The sequence below is a fragment of the Callithrix jacchus genome, chromosome 13, assembly GCF_049354715.1.
Source record: "Callithrix jacchus isolate 240 chromosome 13, calJac240_pri, whole genome shotgun sequence".
Taxonomy (NCBI): Eukaryota; Metazoa; Chordata; class Mammalia; order Primates; family Cebidae; genus Callithrix; species Callithrix jacchus.
In genome coordinates, this window is record NC_133514.1 from 91,811,596 (window position 1) to 91,827,936 (window position 16,341).

The 16,341-nt window shown below is 50.6% G+C and overlaps 1 protein-coding gene across 33 annotated transcripts in view; it reads left to right on the forward strand.

Moving 5' to 3' along the window:
* CTIF (cap binding complex dependent translation initiation factor) overlaps window positions 1–16,341 on the forward strand; it is a 322,513-nt gene that overhangs the window by 166,779 nt on the left and 139,393 nt on the right. For all 33 annotated transcript variants that reach the window (XM_078348099.1, XM_078348094.1, XM_078348100.1 and 30 more), the window contains one exon: window positions 2,663–2,739. In XM_078348099.1, coding sequence (XP_078204225.1) covers window positions 2,663–2,739 — 77 coding nt within the window. The remainder of the gene's footprint in view (window positions 1–2,662; window positions 2,740–16,341) is intronic.

Consider the following 16,341-nt stretch of genomic DNA (forward strand, 5'->3'; position numbering starts at 1 on the left):
TCCGGGCACACTCAGCCCTGAGCAGAGTGTCAGGACCACAGGAAAGATTAAGATGATGATGACAATGATGAGATGGCATTGATGACAGTGATGATGGCACTAAGGATACTTATTGAGGCTTACTGTGTACCAGACATTCTCCTATGTCCTTTACATGTTTCTGAACTCATTTAACCCTCACAAGGATCCTAGCAGCCTGAAGCTATTATCTCCGTTTTGCAGATATGGAAACTGAGGCACGTAGAGGTCATTACTTAAAGTTACACACCCATCAAGAGGAAGAGCCAGGATCTGACATTCAGTCTAGCTCTAGAGCCCAGGCCTCTAACCACTGTCATGGTTTATACACATATACTACATATATGGTTTATATACATATAATAGATATATGTGTATGGTTTATACACATACACTACATGTATGTGAGTTGTTCTAGGATGGATGGATGGGTGGACACAGTGAAGCAGTGCCTTCATGAGAAGCCCTGAGTGGCCTGGCATGCCCCATCAAGCCACACTGAGTCTTGGGACAGGGTTAGCTCCCCATGGCTGCTGTCTGTGCAGATAAGGAGGCCAGGAGGTGGGTTAGAGCCCAGGGCTGGAGGCCCAGACCAAAGAGGCTGGCACCCCCAGGGCTCATGTTATACCAGATGCTATGGCCCATTCCCTCTGCCCAACCTCACGTCTGAGGTCGCAGTCCAGGCCGCAGCCGCCTCTCTGGGGGGAGCCTCGGCTTCCTGTCCATTGTCTACTTGGGGCACACCCAGCGCGTTCCTGAAGTGACCCAGAGAGGCAGGGAGGGAGGGAAGGAGGGAAGGGGGCCAGCCTGGAGCCTAGTCAGGGTGGGAGAGGGGAAACGAGAGGGGAAGACTTGGTGTTTTTTCTTATTTGTGTTTTGTATTAAAGAAAACAAATAATATCCTTTGAGAAAACCATTAAACAAAGCACATCCTAAGGCCCCAGAGGCCCATTGTGGCTGCCTGGAGCCCGGAATTCATTCATGCTTTCTTGGCTAGATTGTTGAAGGCAAGAGAGACAGGGGGTGAGAGGAAAGGATTGTTATTAAAGTATATTTTGAAATGTTGCTCCCTCCCTGTACTCAATCCAGTCCAGGCCAAGTGGCCGTAACTCCAAGTTCCCTGTGTCCTCCTGAGTCTGCTGTCCTCCCACTATCCCTGTGGGAAGCTCCCCAAAACTGGCCAGTCCCATCACAGCCAGGGTGGTCAGTTTGCCCCACGTGCTTGGGGGCTGAGCCCTGTGAAGGCAGAACAGTTGGAGTTCTTTTATGGAGCCTGAATCCAGAGGGCTGCACGTGCCCCACCACAGGGGCCAGGGCTGCAATTTCTAACTCACTGTGTGACCACACTGGCCCTCGGGCTCCCTGCTGTAAGGTGGGGGGTGGGCCCAAATGAACCCCCTCTGACCACTTTCCAGCAGCCTAGACCCTTTGGCTCCCCCTCATCCAGCGCCTGCCCAGGTCCCTGCAGGTGGCTGGGGGTCACACTCAGGCTGTTGGGCTCTACATCCAGGCTTGTACCCAGGTGTTCCAGGTCCAAGCCAGACCACTCCCTCCCACTAGACTCCAGATCTAGGTACCCCCTACTGTACTCCAGGCTGCTCATAAAGGAATGATAGTGCATTGTGGTTCTCTCTGCCATGTCCACACCAGAATGCACTTTTCTGTTGGAGGAGGGATGGGAAGAGGTGGGAAGAACAGAGGCGGCCATCAGCCCAGCTTGTGCAAGTAGCTCTGCCTGTGTTCCTGCATTTGCAGGACCAGCCCTGGGTTACAGTGGAGGGTCTCTCACCACCCTTGATGTAGATGTAAATGGTTGCTGTCATGATGACAGCACATGAAAGACCAGCCTTAGACTTTTCCCTAGTGCCTCCTTTAAAGTTGCAAAAGGAGCCTGGGCAATAAAGCGAGACCCTGTCTCTGCAAAAAATAAAAAAATTAGCCAGGTGTGGTAATGCATGCCTGTGATACTGGCTACACGGGAGGCTAAGGCAGGAGGATTGCTTGAGCCCAGGAGATCAAGGCTGCAGTGAGCCTTATTTTCACCTCATCACTCCGGCCTGGGTGGAACAAGACCTTGTCTCTAATAATAATAATAATAATAATGATTATTATTTCACTGAGCATGTCCAGACTAGGTTTAGGAGACAATTTTCCTCTGCACAGGGCTTAGAGTTTTCGGGCTTCCCCTCCTTGGTCCTCTCAACAGCCCCGAGAAGCAGGTTAACATTCCCATTTTGTTATGAAACCTGTGCTCAGAGAAGTAACTGGCCCTGGGACGTGCAGCCCATGAGCTGCAGAACCTGGCCCCAGCTCTGTTGCTCATTCTCTGCAAAACCTTGAACCAGCATGTTCATCTTTCCAGATTGAAATGTCTCATCTGTAATTTAAGAACTTGAACATGATAGATTCTAAGGTCCTCATTGTCCCTACTGTTGACTGTCATTCCAGTGTCATCGCCTGGTAGGAAGTCTGTTGACCCTACTGTTTTTCCTTTTTCAGTCCAGATTTGGTGGTCAGAGTCTAGTCTCTCCAAACTCTTGATGTCTTTCTGTCTTAGATGCTGCTGTAGTTAGTGCAGTCCCAGAGGCGCTTTGCTCTCTTTCAGAAGTTATTCATGATCCCCTTTCCTCCCCTCATGACACAGGGCTACCACCCGATGCCCCATGAAGTGGAGATCGCGCACACCAAGAAGCTGTTCCGCAGGAGGAGAAATGATCGAAGGTAGGAGAGACTTCGTGTGAACTTTGGGTTTTCCTTTCCTGCGTCTGCCGTCTGTAGCGACGTCAGTTTTGGCCTGCATTTTGCTTTTCCCAGTCACCAGCTGACCCTGATGAGATGGGGTTGGTGGCATCATGTATTGGTGACTAGTTGGGGATTTCCCCCACAGGCAGAGTGGGGGCTCCACCTCTTTTGTTGGTCTAGGGATTGGCTCCCTTAGGGAGTTTGGCTGAGAATGCGCCATCACCACTGCCTCTTCCTGGGGGCCAGGCAGTGCCCAGGCTTTGCAATTCAGGAGGAAAAATGCTCTTTCCACTGACCTCAAAGCAACAATAGTGGCCCTCAAAAAACGGGACCTAGCTGGCTGTGTGTTTTGAGCCATGGCCTCCAGGAGGCTCCTGGAGCTTGCAAGTGCAAGGGTATCTGCTTTCCTTTTTTCTGGTCATTGGGAGTTGTCCCTCATGCGTGCTGGCTCTGCGGCTGTGCGCAACACACAGATTAGCAATGGCACATGCTACTGCTCCCAAATTCCTGGGGGAACCCACTTAAACTAAGGCAGAAACCAGGATCTCCTGTGGAGCTCAGAGTCCTGGGTGACAGGGGGGTCAGGAAAGGTGCAATGAGGTAGCCCTGGATAGGAGCATGCAGCCAAAATTGAGCATCCTGGGAGCATGTGCATTTATTTTCAAAAACGCTTCCATATCAGGGGAGGTCTTCAAGATATATTTAAAGTGAAAAATTCAGGTGCAGAGCTATGTTTCTTATGTGTGGCCATTTATGCAAAAGGGGGAGTTAGAGTATATTTTTTGCTTGAACGTGCATAAATTATTTCTGGATGGAAATACCAAAAAAAGAACAAACAAAAAGGCTTATGCCTGAGGAATTAAAATGAGGTGTTCCTCTATAGGGAGTGTATTCTTAGATAAAGATGATGGCTTGTGGTTTTACCTTTAATGAACAGAGAATGTTCTCAGCCAAGAAACAGCTGGTGGACGTGCCTTGCTCAGAACACTAAGAGCGCCTGTGCACAGGCTGGCTGCCCACCGCCTTAGACTGAGGCCAGGGTCTCTGAACCTCCCCTCTGCCTGAAGGCTCTGAGTATTGATTACTAGCTGGTGACTGCAACTCTTGGGGTAGATGTAGGCCTGGGTACCAAGACTGCCTTGTCATCCACTGGTGGGTTAAGTAGGTCTGAACACATTCACAGAGGATGGCAAATGTACAAGTAGCTTGGGAAGAGGGCAGTGTCCTGGCTTAGAAATCAGAGCCACCAGACACATTCTGTAGAAGCACCAGGCATAGAAAGGGACACTGAGCCGGGAGAGGTGGACCCAGCCCTGTTCCTGCCTTGACCAGAGCAGAGTACAGTTCATTGCATTGTGTGTGCCTCCTTTTTACCTTGCAGCATCACAGAGGCAAATTCCTGATTTCTGGGTTCCTGGTAGAGGCAAGAAGGGAGTACCCCTCAAGGAGGAATGGGGTTCATAAGGGCCTGGGAGGTGTCAGGGAGAGCAGAGGCTTTATGTCCTCTGCCCCTGGCTCTGATGGCAGGGAAGACCCAGAATGTGTGTCTGGGAGGCGTGAAGAGTCCCCAAGTTTCCTGAGATGTCACCCTCCGCCCCACCTCTCCGGGCTCAGGCAATGGCAGGCTGCCGCCTGGCATCCAAATCAGCCAGCATGTCCATTTCTAGGCCAGGTCACCTCACTCAGCAGGAAGATCCTGGACAATGGCAGGCCTCTGGAAAGCAGCAGCATGACCCAGGGATGTAGGAAGAGGAGCGTGGCATGCAACGTCTGGGAAGCCGCGCTTCCGCCGAGCCACATTCACCAATGCCCGGGTTAGGTCAGCACACCTCCCAAAGGATGTGGATGGGCCAGGGTCCAAAGTGAGGCAATAAAGATGATTAAAGGGGTGGAAAGTATGTCCTGGGAGGAGCACTGGAGGGCTTGGGCCAGGGAACAGGAGGCTGGAGGGAAGGAACACTGTGCCGTGAAACTCATGAAAGATTTATATGGAGGGATGAGAGGCAGCTGCCTCCATGTCCACAGGGACCCAGGCTAGAGGAAGTCAGCTTGGATGGAAGAATAGAGTTTTCAGCTGGACAGAGCAAACATCTTGACTGTTTGGGGCAAGACTGTGCAAGTCAGGCAACAGCCATGCCTGGGGATGGGGCATGTGCTTGGCCGGCAGGGTGCCCCACTCTAATTCCCCTTCTGGATTCGGTAAAATCCGTTACTCACAGCCTGGAGCTGTCATGGAGTTCCCAGCCAATGGAGACTTTCAGGAGAAGAGCAGGCAGCCATAGAGTTTAAGGACCTTATTGTCTCAAAGTAGGGGATCTTCTGAGTCTGTTGTGGGAAATCATGGGATTCTGACACTCAAAAAGCAGCTGCAGAATATTATCAGGTCAACCCCTAACCGTCCCAGCTAATGACCCATACATAGGTAGTGGCTTTGCTAAGTGTCATACCTGCGTATTTGACCTTGGAAGTCCATGCTTGTGTGCAGTAGGTTCACCTTCCTAATATTCTGGGCTTAAACTGCAGTGGGAGGGGCTTGCATTTCCTGGGCACACATGGTGGCAAAGGGAGAGGTGACCAGAATCAGATTTGGTGGCCAAAGGGCACAGCCAGCATCTGTGCCGTGTCTCTGATCTACCCCGACCGTGAAGGGAAGGGGCCAGCTGTATCCCCCTGGTTGCTCAGTGGTTCTCCTAGCAACAGCTACAGGAGCCTGTGTGTGGCTTTCCGTCCCTGGAGAGTAGCTGGAGTTGGTGTCCGACAGCTGCAGACTCCAGGCAGCACGGGCGTTTGCTGAAGCTGGGGTTGTGCGACTTCCCACAGTCTGGAACAGGGATGTTCAGACTGGGACCCGGAATCCTCATCTTCATCGAAGTCTGTGTCCTATCCCAGTTCCAGCTGCACGCTCAGGGTTTTTGTGTGCCTTACTGCTTTTATTTTCCACTTGTTTAAGTCTCAGGCTGTTAGCAAACTGAATTGCATAGCAGTTAAGGGACGTGCCCTGGAATTAGCAGCTGAATGGGAATCCTACCTCCTCTACTCACTTACATTATGATCTTGCCAATTACGTCACTTTTTGAAAGCTCTGTCCCTTTTTCTATGAAATGAGTTCACTAGTCAGGAAGTTGAAAGGAGCTAAATCTTATAAAGCACCTAGAAACAAGGTCTTTGTGCCGGCTCACTCTACAGGTCAGAGGGGGTCCTAGCTGCTCAGGAAGGCTTTCAAGGTACGTGTGGAACACAGGTGTCTACAGTGAGAATGGGGCTTTAGTCCTGTGAGTGAGGAAGCAAACCCAGAAAGCCTTGCCCAACATTCCCTTCAGGGGCAGGGCCCCAAAATCAACTGTTCCTTCCCCCAGATCCACTGTTACAGCCCTGCCCCCACTATCAGAAGGGGCAGAGCCTGGGCTGACAGGGAGAGAGGCCCCTCCTGAGTGGTCACCTGTAGACTGCTCCTGATGCCATGCGCTGAGCCCAGTGAGTTGTGGATGTCTTTTTTCCATTTTGCAGGAAAAAAAATTAAACTTATGGACAGTTCAAAGGTTTCCTCCTTACGAATGTTCTTGACATTTGAACAACTGGTAACCACTTGTTTGTTTTTGAAAGCTAATAAAAGACATTTGCTGATTTCAGACAAAATTATGCATTTTGTGACATAAATGTGCTAAACGAGTGTTCCCTGTGTTCCTCAAAGAGCAGCATGCCTTCCCATGCTCTGGCCCCACGCAAGTTGGAGACCTGTTGTTTGGAAGGGGAGTTGCTGAGGCTCATCCCTCTCCCCTCAAAGCTTTTTGCCCAGAGCCTGCAGACCAGAGGAGCAAACTCCCTAGTGGGCTTGGAGACATGGCGCTCTGCCAGAGTTTACCCTGAGTGAGGTCCCTCACCTCTGGGGAGATATTTTCTCTCCACACTGCACCCTGGCTGCATTTAAGAAATGAACACCTTAAGGCGATGAATGGATGTTGTAGCCTGAGTTCCCTGGGAAGCAGGCTCTGGGACGGTGATGATCAGCAGATGCTTTTCAAAGAATGCCCTTGGGATCAATACTGGTAGAAGATCAAGGGAACACACAAGGTCAGCAGCGAGGTTGGGCTGTAGCGCAGTCTTAGAGAGCTGTGAACCTGTAGGGAAGGTTCTGAAGTTGGGGTGACTCTTTCAGAGCTGTCCCAAGATGGAGTAAAGGGGCAGGCCTTGAAACCCCCATGTCTGTGGTCATCAGGTGGAGACTGCCTGAGGAAGGGGGCATGACCTTGGGCTGGGCAGCACTCTTCACCCTGGGGGCTGGCAGCTGAGGGCTGTCTACACGAGGCAGTGCTCCATTCCTGAGGCAGTGCTCCGTTCCTGAGGGGGATCTGAGCAGCGTATCATGGCAGATATCACAGTGAAACACTGTTCAGTTCTACTCGGATTGGTTGGGCTGTACCCTGTGCCATATGCTGTGCTCTGGAAAACACTGAAGTACAGGGTGTGGCCCCTGCTCTCAAGGGCTTGAGCTGTAGCTTGCACAATGACACCTTCACTCCAGAAGCAACCAGTACGCTGTGCATGACTGTCAGGCATTCACGTGTTAACAGGGAGGAGGCTTAGAGAAAGCTGCCATCCTGGGAGATGCTCCGGAATGCTTCCTAGAGGAGGTGGCACTTGAACTACCAGTGAGACTTCCAGGAGAATTTAGGAGACAGGAGGGTGTAGGGATGAGAGGAGCAGCGCTTGCTGCCTCTGTCCTGCGACTGACCGTGACTGTGGCTCAGTGTCCTCTAAATGCTCTTCTGCAGCTAAGTGGGCATTGGAGCCAGGGAGGGATTCCCCACATCCCCAGAAGTCACCCCCACATGGCTCCCTAGAAACAGAGCCGGGTGGGTGGTGCTCACAGCAGCCACCACTCCCTACTAAACTACATAGAAGGGAAAAGCCCGACGGAGCCTGCCGGCTCCAGATGATCCCGCCCAACTGTCAGCAATGTCAGTATACCCTGCAGGCTCCACAGCCCAGCCTCTTAACTTCAGAGGCGGTGGCTAATGGAGGCATTAGCAGTCCATCGCGCTGTGCTTGTGCGGCCAGGGAGATAAGAGCCATTCTCCAAATTAATTTGTTTCATTAAGTGAGGTCTCAGAATGGTTAATTTACTCCATGTGCAAAGCAGATTGAAAGGAAGAAGAAAAAACACCTTAGCCAGCCCAGCTAGTGTCAGATGACTCCACAGGGCGAGAGGCAGGGGAGTGAGCTGTCCACCTGGCGTGCAGAGTGGGCCACATGCTGGACATTGCAGGGTGGCCACAGCCTATAGCAGCGCTTGCTGCCTCTGTCCTGTGATTGACCGTGACTGTGGCTTGGTGTCCTCTAAGAACACCAGTGAAGAATTTTGTCCCACCCTCTCTTCCTCTGCCAACATGAGCCCAGACCCTCGATGTCAGTCATCAGATTGGGTTTTGCAAGGTCTCTGTAACATCATCCAAGTCACTGATAAAAACAAACCGGACATTTGGAATTAGTGGTGATGGGTATGGAACTTTGTGGAGAGGCTAAAAATGACTCAATTATATACTTTAAAGGGATGAATTTTGTTATATGTGAATTATATCTCAATTAAAAAAATTGTTTTAAAGAATAGGGTGGGTCCCAGGATGAAGTGATGTGGCAAGCCCCTTGCCTGAAACATTCCTTCAAACTTTTTCTTTTTTTTAGGAACAGGGTCTTGCTCTGTCACCCAGACTGGAGTACAGTAGTATAATAATAGCTCATTACAGCCTTAAACTCCTTGCCTCATGCAGTCCTCCTGCCTCAGCCTCCTGAGTAGTTCTAGGGACTATGGGTGCCTACCACCGCACCTGGCTAATTTTATTTTTATTGACTGATTGATTGGTAGAGATGGAGTCTTGCTATGTTGCCCAGTCTGGTCTTATGGCCTCAAGCAATCCTTTCACCTCAACCTCCCAAGTAGCTGGAATTATAGGCACAAGCCACCATACCCAGCTACCTCTTCAACCTTGATGTTTGCAGGGCTCCTTAAATGTGTCAGGCTAGTAACTGTTTCAAAAAAGGACATAGATTTGGTCTGGCCAGGACTTGGACTGTGTGAGCCTATGCTAGCTATTAGTGGTCACCTTTTTTCTTCCAAACCATCTGTTTGGGAATCTCTCTTGGAGAAATGATATCTATATTTTTCCAAGTTTTGAAAATTAGACTGTGTATACCTAGCTACAGTCTCTAACACTTTTGTTGCATTAGACAGAGTTTTCCAGAGAAATAGAACCAATATGATATATTGAGAGGAAGAGAGAGTAATTTATCATGGGAATTGGCTCATGAGATTACAGAGGCCAAGAAGTCCCACAGTCTGCCATCTGCTGCAGGCTAGAGAACCAGGAAAGCCAGTAGTATAATCAACCCAAGTCCCAAGGCCAAGAAACAGGAGCATGTGGTATGAGGTTCACGGTGTGACCAGAAGCATACTGTGTGTTACAGCATGAGATGTCCAAGGGCAGGAGAAGATAGATGTCCCCACTCAAGAAGAAGGAGTGAAGTCGCCCTCCTCTGCCTTTGTTCTGTTTGGGCCCTTGGAGGACTGGACGGTGCCCATCCACACTGGGAGGGCGTCTTTACTCAGTCATCTACTGACTCAAAACATCCTCATAGACACACCTAGAAATAATGTCTTGCCAGCTGTGTGGGCACCCCCTAGCCCAGTCAGGTTGACGTGAAATTAACTCTTACATCTGTTCTCCAGGATTCCTCAGACATGGTGAGAGGCCATTTATGACCTCATGTAAAGATTTCTGTTACTCCGGTCAATATCAATATTGCCCCGTTCCCCGGGCATGGAGCTGAGCACTAAGCACCCATTGCTCTTCAAGATCTCTTGCAGGCCCTCGGCGTCCAACAGATGCCGCAGCTATGGCTACCTTTTCTGGGCCAGTACCTGTTCTCTTGCAGAAGGCAAACTTGGGGTTGGGGAGGTCTGCTTTCTTTGAGCCACCTCTTAATTTTATGCGGTCTGCCCCATCAGTGGCCTCATGTATCCCTCGGGCTTCTCACTCTCAACACAAAAATATACTTCTAGAAATGTCTTTAATATTTTTATCCCCGATCCTTGACACTGCTGTGACTTCTCTGTCCTAGGCTTTGATGGTCATTCCTGATTACAGAAGGCCCCACATTCCTTTTCACATATGGGCTCATGAGCAAGGGCTCTGCGGGATACCAAGTGCCTCCCAATACCCCTCTCTTTCAGTCACAGCTGCTACCGGAACTTGCTGCTCCTTTTAGCACCTCAGATCACTCTACCAATCATAAGGTCCCTCATCCTACAAAAATGACCAGGGCCCCCAGACCTTGCCCACCAGGAACTGATGAGTAATTAACCTAGTCAGAGTCCTGTGTCTATCCATCAGCTCATTCACATGAGTTGTTAAGTTAGCTCTTTTGGAAGTGCAGTCTGTCCTCATTACTCATTGATTCGTATTTGCACATTTGCCTACTTGCTAAAACCTATTTGTAACACCACACACAATACGCATGGTGTTTTTGCAGCCATTCAATGACATGCGCAGAGCAGTGAAAACTTTTAAGTTGCCTGACCTGCAAGGTCCCAGTGGAGGCCAAAGGAGCACTCTGCGTCCTTGTTTCAGCTCTCAGGCTATAAGCAAGCACCCTTCTCATGGTTCAGTTTACTGCCATGTTTTTCACATTTTTGTGCTTTTCCTTGGTGAGTTTGCTATTTTAAATGGCCCCTAAACATAGTGCTGAAGTGCTGTCTACTGTTCTTAAGCTCAAGGAGGCTGTGATGTGCCTTCCAGAGAAAATGTGTGTGTTAGATAAGCATCATGCAGGCATGAGCTATAGTGCTGTCAGCCATGAGTTCAGTTAATAAATCAACGATATGTATTAAATAAGGTGTCTTTAAACAGAAACGCACACAAAACGAGGTTCTGTATTGATCCAGTGGTGAAAATGTTGTGACCAGAGGCTTGCAGGGAACTAACCCCGAATTTCCCCTAGGAGTAATAGCTCAGTGTTCACTAATTCAGTATTTGCAGCAACTACCATAAATAACAAGAAGCGACTGTACTTTCTCTTTATAACAGGGTAGAGAGATGCTGAAGATAAAGAAGTATGTGGGAAGCAACAGGATCTTAGGTCTGAGTGATTTATCTTGCTCGTCTGCAGTGGTAGCATTGCTAGGGGTGAGATAGGGCCGGGAGGACACTTCTTCCAATGGTCATTGTCCTGCGTGGTTTGACTGAGCCAGTCATTGCTTCATTTGCACCATCCTGGAATGCCACTGTTGCTGAGGCCCTCACAGTCAGCTCAGCCCTGCAGTGACTGTCATTGCCATCCTGTCATCCGGAGCCCAGGGACCGCGAGACAGATCTATGATCACATTGCCCACGGTTTGTCTTTCCATCCCAGCAAGGAAATTGCCCTCATTAAGTCCCTGCTAAAGATAGATAAGAAAATGGGACAGGCAAACCCCCACCTGGCAGGCAGCCCTGTCAGATTCTAAGCAAAATGAGTCAGATAAGAATTATTTTTAGGATCCTTCTCCTCCTCCCTCACACCCACCCCCAAGCAGGCTCTCTCTCAAAAAGAAGAGCAGCTCATTTCTTCAAGCCAGATGTCCAGGTCCATGTGTGATTGAAATGGAGCCCCTGATACGCTCAGAGAAAACCCCATGCTTTGTGCGAATCATAATAGTCCCAATAATCCTTTGCACAATGCAGTTTTCTCAGGGCGCACTCCTGGGCAGAACAAGCTGCAGCGAGTGGCCCTGTCGAGCTGGACCACGACTCAACCATGAGGGATGTACCTTCCCCCAATCCCCAAGCTCAGGACTTCCTCCCTGAATCTCACTTCATGGGAATACAAGGTTCTGGGGGCCCTCTCCCATCGGGACCCACATCCACGTGGGGGCCAAACGGGTAAGAAAAGAGGTGGCCTGCAGCTCATTTCGGCAGAGCCCTGGGACCCCCTGTGGCCACCAGGCAGAGGGCATTCCTTAGTTCTGTGCCCACAGTTGGAGAGCGGAGTACTGCTCTTTCTCAACCATGCTAATCCCCTTTTCCCAAGCAATTAGAATTCCTTCAGACCCCTTAAGCCCTAAATAGCAAAGAAGAGAGACCCAGTGACAAGAAAGGTGACTGAAGAGGAGATGGGGCACATGTCTAGTTTCCTGGAGGGCAGAAGGGCTCCTCCCTGGGAAACTGGCCCTGGAGAGATAAATTCCATCTCCCCAGGGTCTGTGTCTAGGATGGGACTTAGAATGGATGCCCCAGGAACGAGCTGCCCAAGCTGTTTCATTACTCCTCCTTGGAGGTCTAGTCTCTTCTTCTGAAATGTTAGGCATTTGAGGATTGGCTCACAAACACTAATGCCCAACCCTTCATTCCTCTCTGGAGCCCCAAGCAGCCTGGCCTCTGGCACCAAGCCAGCCAAGCCCTCCCTGGGGACAGTGTGTCTGGTGGGCAGCCCAAGCCTGGGGCAAGGCTCACTGACTTCATGACCAGCTCATCTCTCACCAGCCAGGGGATCTTGGGCCCTGGACAAACTATTCTTCTTATGTCCCCAAGGACATTGTTGTGCAGCCTACAGGGATGCCATTAGATGTCATGTGATGGCAGATATAAGGGAAGTCCTGACTCTGTGTCCGACTCTAAGTCCAGCCTCAGAGAACGTGCATCCCCCGTCCGTCCTGACACTCACTCCTCCGACCCACCACCCTGGACAGTGTGCAGAAAGGAAAGAACATTGGACCAGAAGTCATGGCATCTGGATTTTCATCCTTGTGATGTGGTCCAGAGCAATTTTCTTACACTTCGGGGACCCATAGTTTCTCAGCTATAAAATGGGCCTCTGATTTCAGCTCTAAAATGTTTGAGAGAGTGCAAGGGTGAAGATGAAAAAGGACACTTCTCAGGGATATTCCATTCCTTAACCATGGGTTAGAAAAGACATTTCTGAAAGACATGTCGGAGGCTGGCCAGGGCTTTCAGTGCAATAACCAGTGTCCCATGTATCTTTAGCTCAGCCCATTTGCCTTGACCAAAAGGTTCTAGAAAGGCAGCCATGCCTGCTGCCTCTGTGTATATTTTTTCTCCCCCAGATCTGGTCCAGATCTGCGCTGTGCCCTGGCACCCAGTCATACTAGGCTGAGCCTCATACTCCTGGCCCTGTGCCCTCTTCTTGTTTGTTGGTTGGTTGGTTGGTTTGAGTCAGGATCTCACTCTGTTGCCCAGACTGGAGTACAGCGGCACAATTATAACTCAAGGCAGCCTTGACCAGCTGGGCTCCAGTGATTCTCCCACCTCAGCCTCCCAAGTAGCTGAGACCACAGGCATGTGCCACCACACGTGGCTAAATTTTTTATTTTATAGAGACAGGGTTTCGCCATGTTGCCCAAGCTGGTTTTGAACCCCTGGCCTCAAGCAGTCCTCTCACCTCAGCCTCCCAAAGTGCTAGGATTAAGGGCATGAGCCACTGCACTCAGTCTCTGTCCCCTTGAGATTGTATGCTGCCCAGGACCATAAGACTCACAGGTGTAAGCACCCAGCCATGCTCATCAGTGCTCACAGGTTTAAGCAGCTGGCCATGCCCATGGTGCTCACAGGTGTAAGCACCCAGCTGTACTCATCAGTGCTCACAGGTGTAAGCACCCGGCCATACTCGTTGGAGTAGCAGGCTGTGCATCTCACTGGTTCTGAGGGTCTTTTTGCTAGACTCCCAGGTAAGCCTGACCCACCCTCCACCAAGCCTGGAAGTCACTCAGCAATTCACAAGCCTTTCCAGAGCACTCACTGTGTTCAGGAAACCCTTCATCAGCTCATATAATCTTTCCAATGACCTTAGGAAGGAGATGCTATTTTTATTTCCAATTTACAGATGAGGAAAGTCACTTGTCCAGAGAAGTGAAGCAACACAGACGACCTGGCTTCCAGGCCTGTGCCCTAACAACCTGCTGCTCTGAGACTCCCTCCTTCCCCATCTGCAGACTCAGCTTCCCTCTGCTGGGACCCTTCCTCACTGCCTCCTACATACTCCCACTGTTAACCACCTGATCAACTCACATGCACAGGGAGCTAAAGACAGCATGGTCCTCTTTGGGGTGAGGAGGCTACCATTGTCCACGGGACTGGGGGAGGGCTGCTGCCTAATTCAAAGGGATGAATGAATGAATGAATGAATGGTGAGATTTCAGACGAGACCCCCTCAGACAGGGCCACCCACCCTCTCGCCTTCTCCCCACCTGCACTAGGTGAGTCCTGTCCATAGATTCCTTTCCTTGTCTGGATGATTCATGAATAGACATATTTAGGAAGCCCTCATTGGACGCGGTGACTCATGCCTATAATCCCAGCACTTTGGGAGGCCGAGGCAGGTGGATCAGGAGGTCAAGAGATCGAAACCATCTTGGTCAACATAGTGAAACCCCATCTCTACTAAAAAATATGAAAATTAGCTGGGCATGGTGGCGCCTGCCTGTAGTCCCAGCTACTCGGGAGGCTGAAGCAGGAGAATTGCTTGAACCCAGGAGGCTGAGGTTGCAGTGAGCCGAGATCACACCATTGCACTCCAGCCTAGGTAACAAAAGTGAAACTCTGTTTCAAAAAAAAAAAAAAGCCCTCAAAACCAACCAGGGATTTCCCAGATTGTGGGACCCCACTCGATGAGCAGCCAGAGGAAAGGTGCTGTGAGTTCCTGAGTAGTGGACAGCTCAGGGGGTGGGGAGGCAGCCTGGCTGGAGGAGAGCTTCCTCCAGCTGTTAGCTCCCCCAACTCCCCAACTGGACAAGCCCAGAGCATGAGGGCACTTTCCACTCCTCAAGGTTCCCCAGGAAGGATGGGGCACAGGTTTTAAAAATACCAAGGAGGCTTCCTCCTGGGTCAGCATTTACCCTGAGCTCCAAGAGTTATTTCTGAGTCTTCCCAGTAATTTAATTTTAGCCATTTTTTCCAATGTGTGTGTTTTGGGGAAGCTAAGGTGGCCTCTATTACAGTTTGGAATATTTTGGGAGGCCTTGCTTTGCAGAAGTGATCAGGGACTCAACTAAGACACCAGCAAACAGAAATAAAATAGCGCAAGAAGATAGGCCCTCAGGTTCCCAGAGGCAATGCCGTACTTAGCACCCACAGGGGAAATGAAGATGCAGGTGTCCCCTGGGTGCCTGGTGTTGTCATCTCTGTGACAGCAGCATGGGCCACCTTCTCCATGTCTCTAAGCACCTGCAGGGACTTCAATATGCATGCTGGATGGGGTTGCCCATTCTTTCCAAGTAGGCCTGGACAGACAGAGACTAACAGGCTGGGCACTAGGATTTAGGTCCCCCTTGTAGGTAGACACAGACTCACCAACAGCTTGTGAGAAGGCATTATCCAGCAGCTGCTAACCTTTCAAATAGGCCTTTGTAATCCCCAACCAGTTTTCGAAACCTGACCACCCACCCTGCTCCCTGTAGACACAGCCTGCTCCACCTGCTCTCAGCTCTGTCCCCACCTCCCCTCCCATCCACTGTCTTCAGACCCCCGTCTTCTTGCTGTTCCTTGAACAGACCTGTCTCTGTCCTGCCCCCGATACTGACCAGACCCTGTACCTCGGTCCCTCTCCCTTGCCTCTCATTCCTGCTGGTCTCCTCTGATTCTGCAGGTTCTGCCTGACTCTTTCCCACTCCCCAACCCCTTACTATTGAAGGCCTCATTTATCCTCCCTTGATCCTCTTCCCTGACCTTCCCTACAGCTGCTGAGCAGGGACAAGCCTGGCATAGACTGAGAGCTTTCCCTGCTGTGTGTGAGCGCTGGAGCTCACCTGAAGCAGGTGCGGCCACTCAGGGACTTACAGAGGGGCAGAGGGCCCAAGAGCATCCAGCACACACATTCAATCATGTCGAGAGGGCAAGCCCCAGGATCCTGAGTCACCTCTCCAGGTGGATAGAGGAATCCAGCACAGAAGCAGCCGCCTGGGGCCCATGTTAACTGCATTGACACCTGCCTGCAGGAATACGACTGCCTTTGAGTTGGCTTTGAACTCTGTCTTTCAGCTTCAAGGGGACGATTTGGTGGACAAACAATCTAATTCAGGCTTATTGCTTGTCAGGACTGACACTGAACTCAAGAAAAGACCTGTGTGAACCTGAAACAAAGATGAGAAATGTTTTTAGAAAGAGAAAATACAACCTGGGGTGGTGTGCATGTTTGGTCTGGTGGCCTGTGTGGCCACAGCAAACACGTGTTCCAGGTTGGCTCTGCGTGTCAGGGAGCAGATGGCTCGGCCTGGTCACCCTGAGTGAGAAGGCTGGTGCCTTTGAGCTGTGAGCTACAGCCACGGTGCAGAGAGGCCAGGTGGAGGCTGGGGTGGGACATGCAGAGGGCAGGATTCTAACTGTGCCCTGATATTCAGGAGGGTGGCGGTGCTCAGTCAGGGGTAGCATAGGAACGGTGATCACCAGGACCTCTTCAGGCAGAGCACACAAAGGCCAGTTCCCTCCCAAGGCTCACCGTTTCAATTCCTGTCCCACCGCCCCTCCCAGGATGACAGGGGAGCCTCAGCGCCCTTTCTGGGAGAAAGCCCTGGTATATTTTGACTGTGCTTCCTTA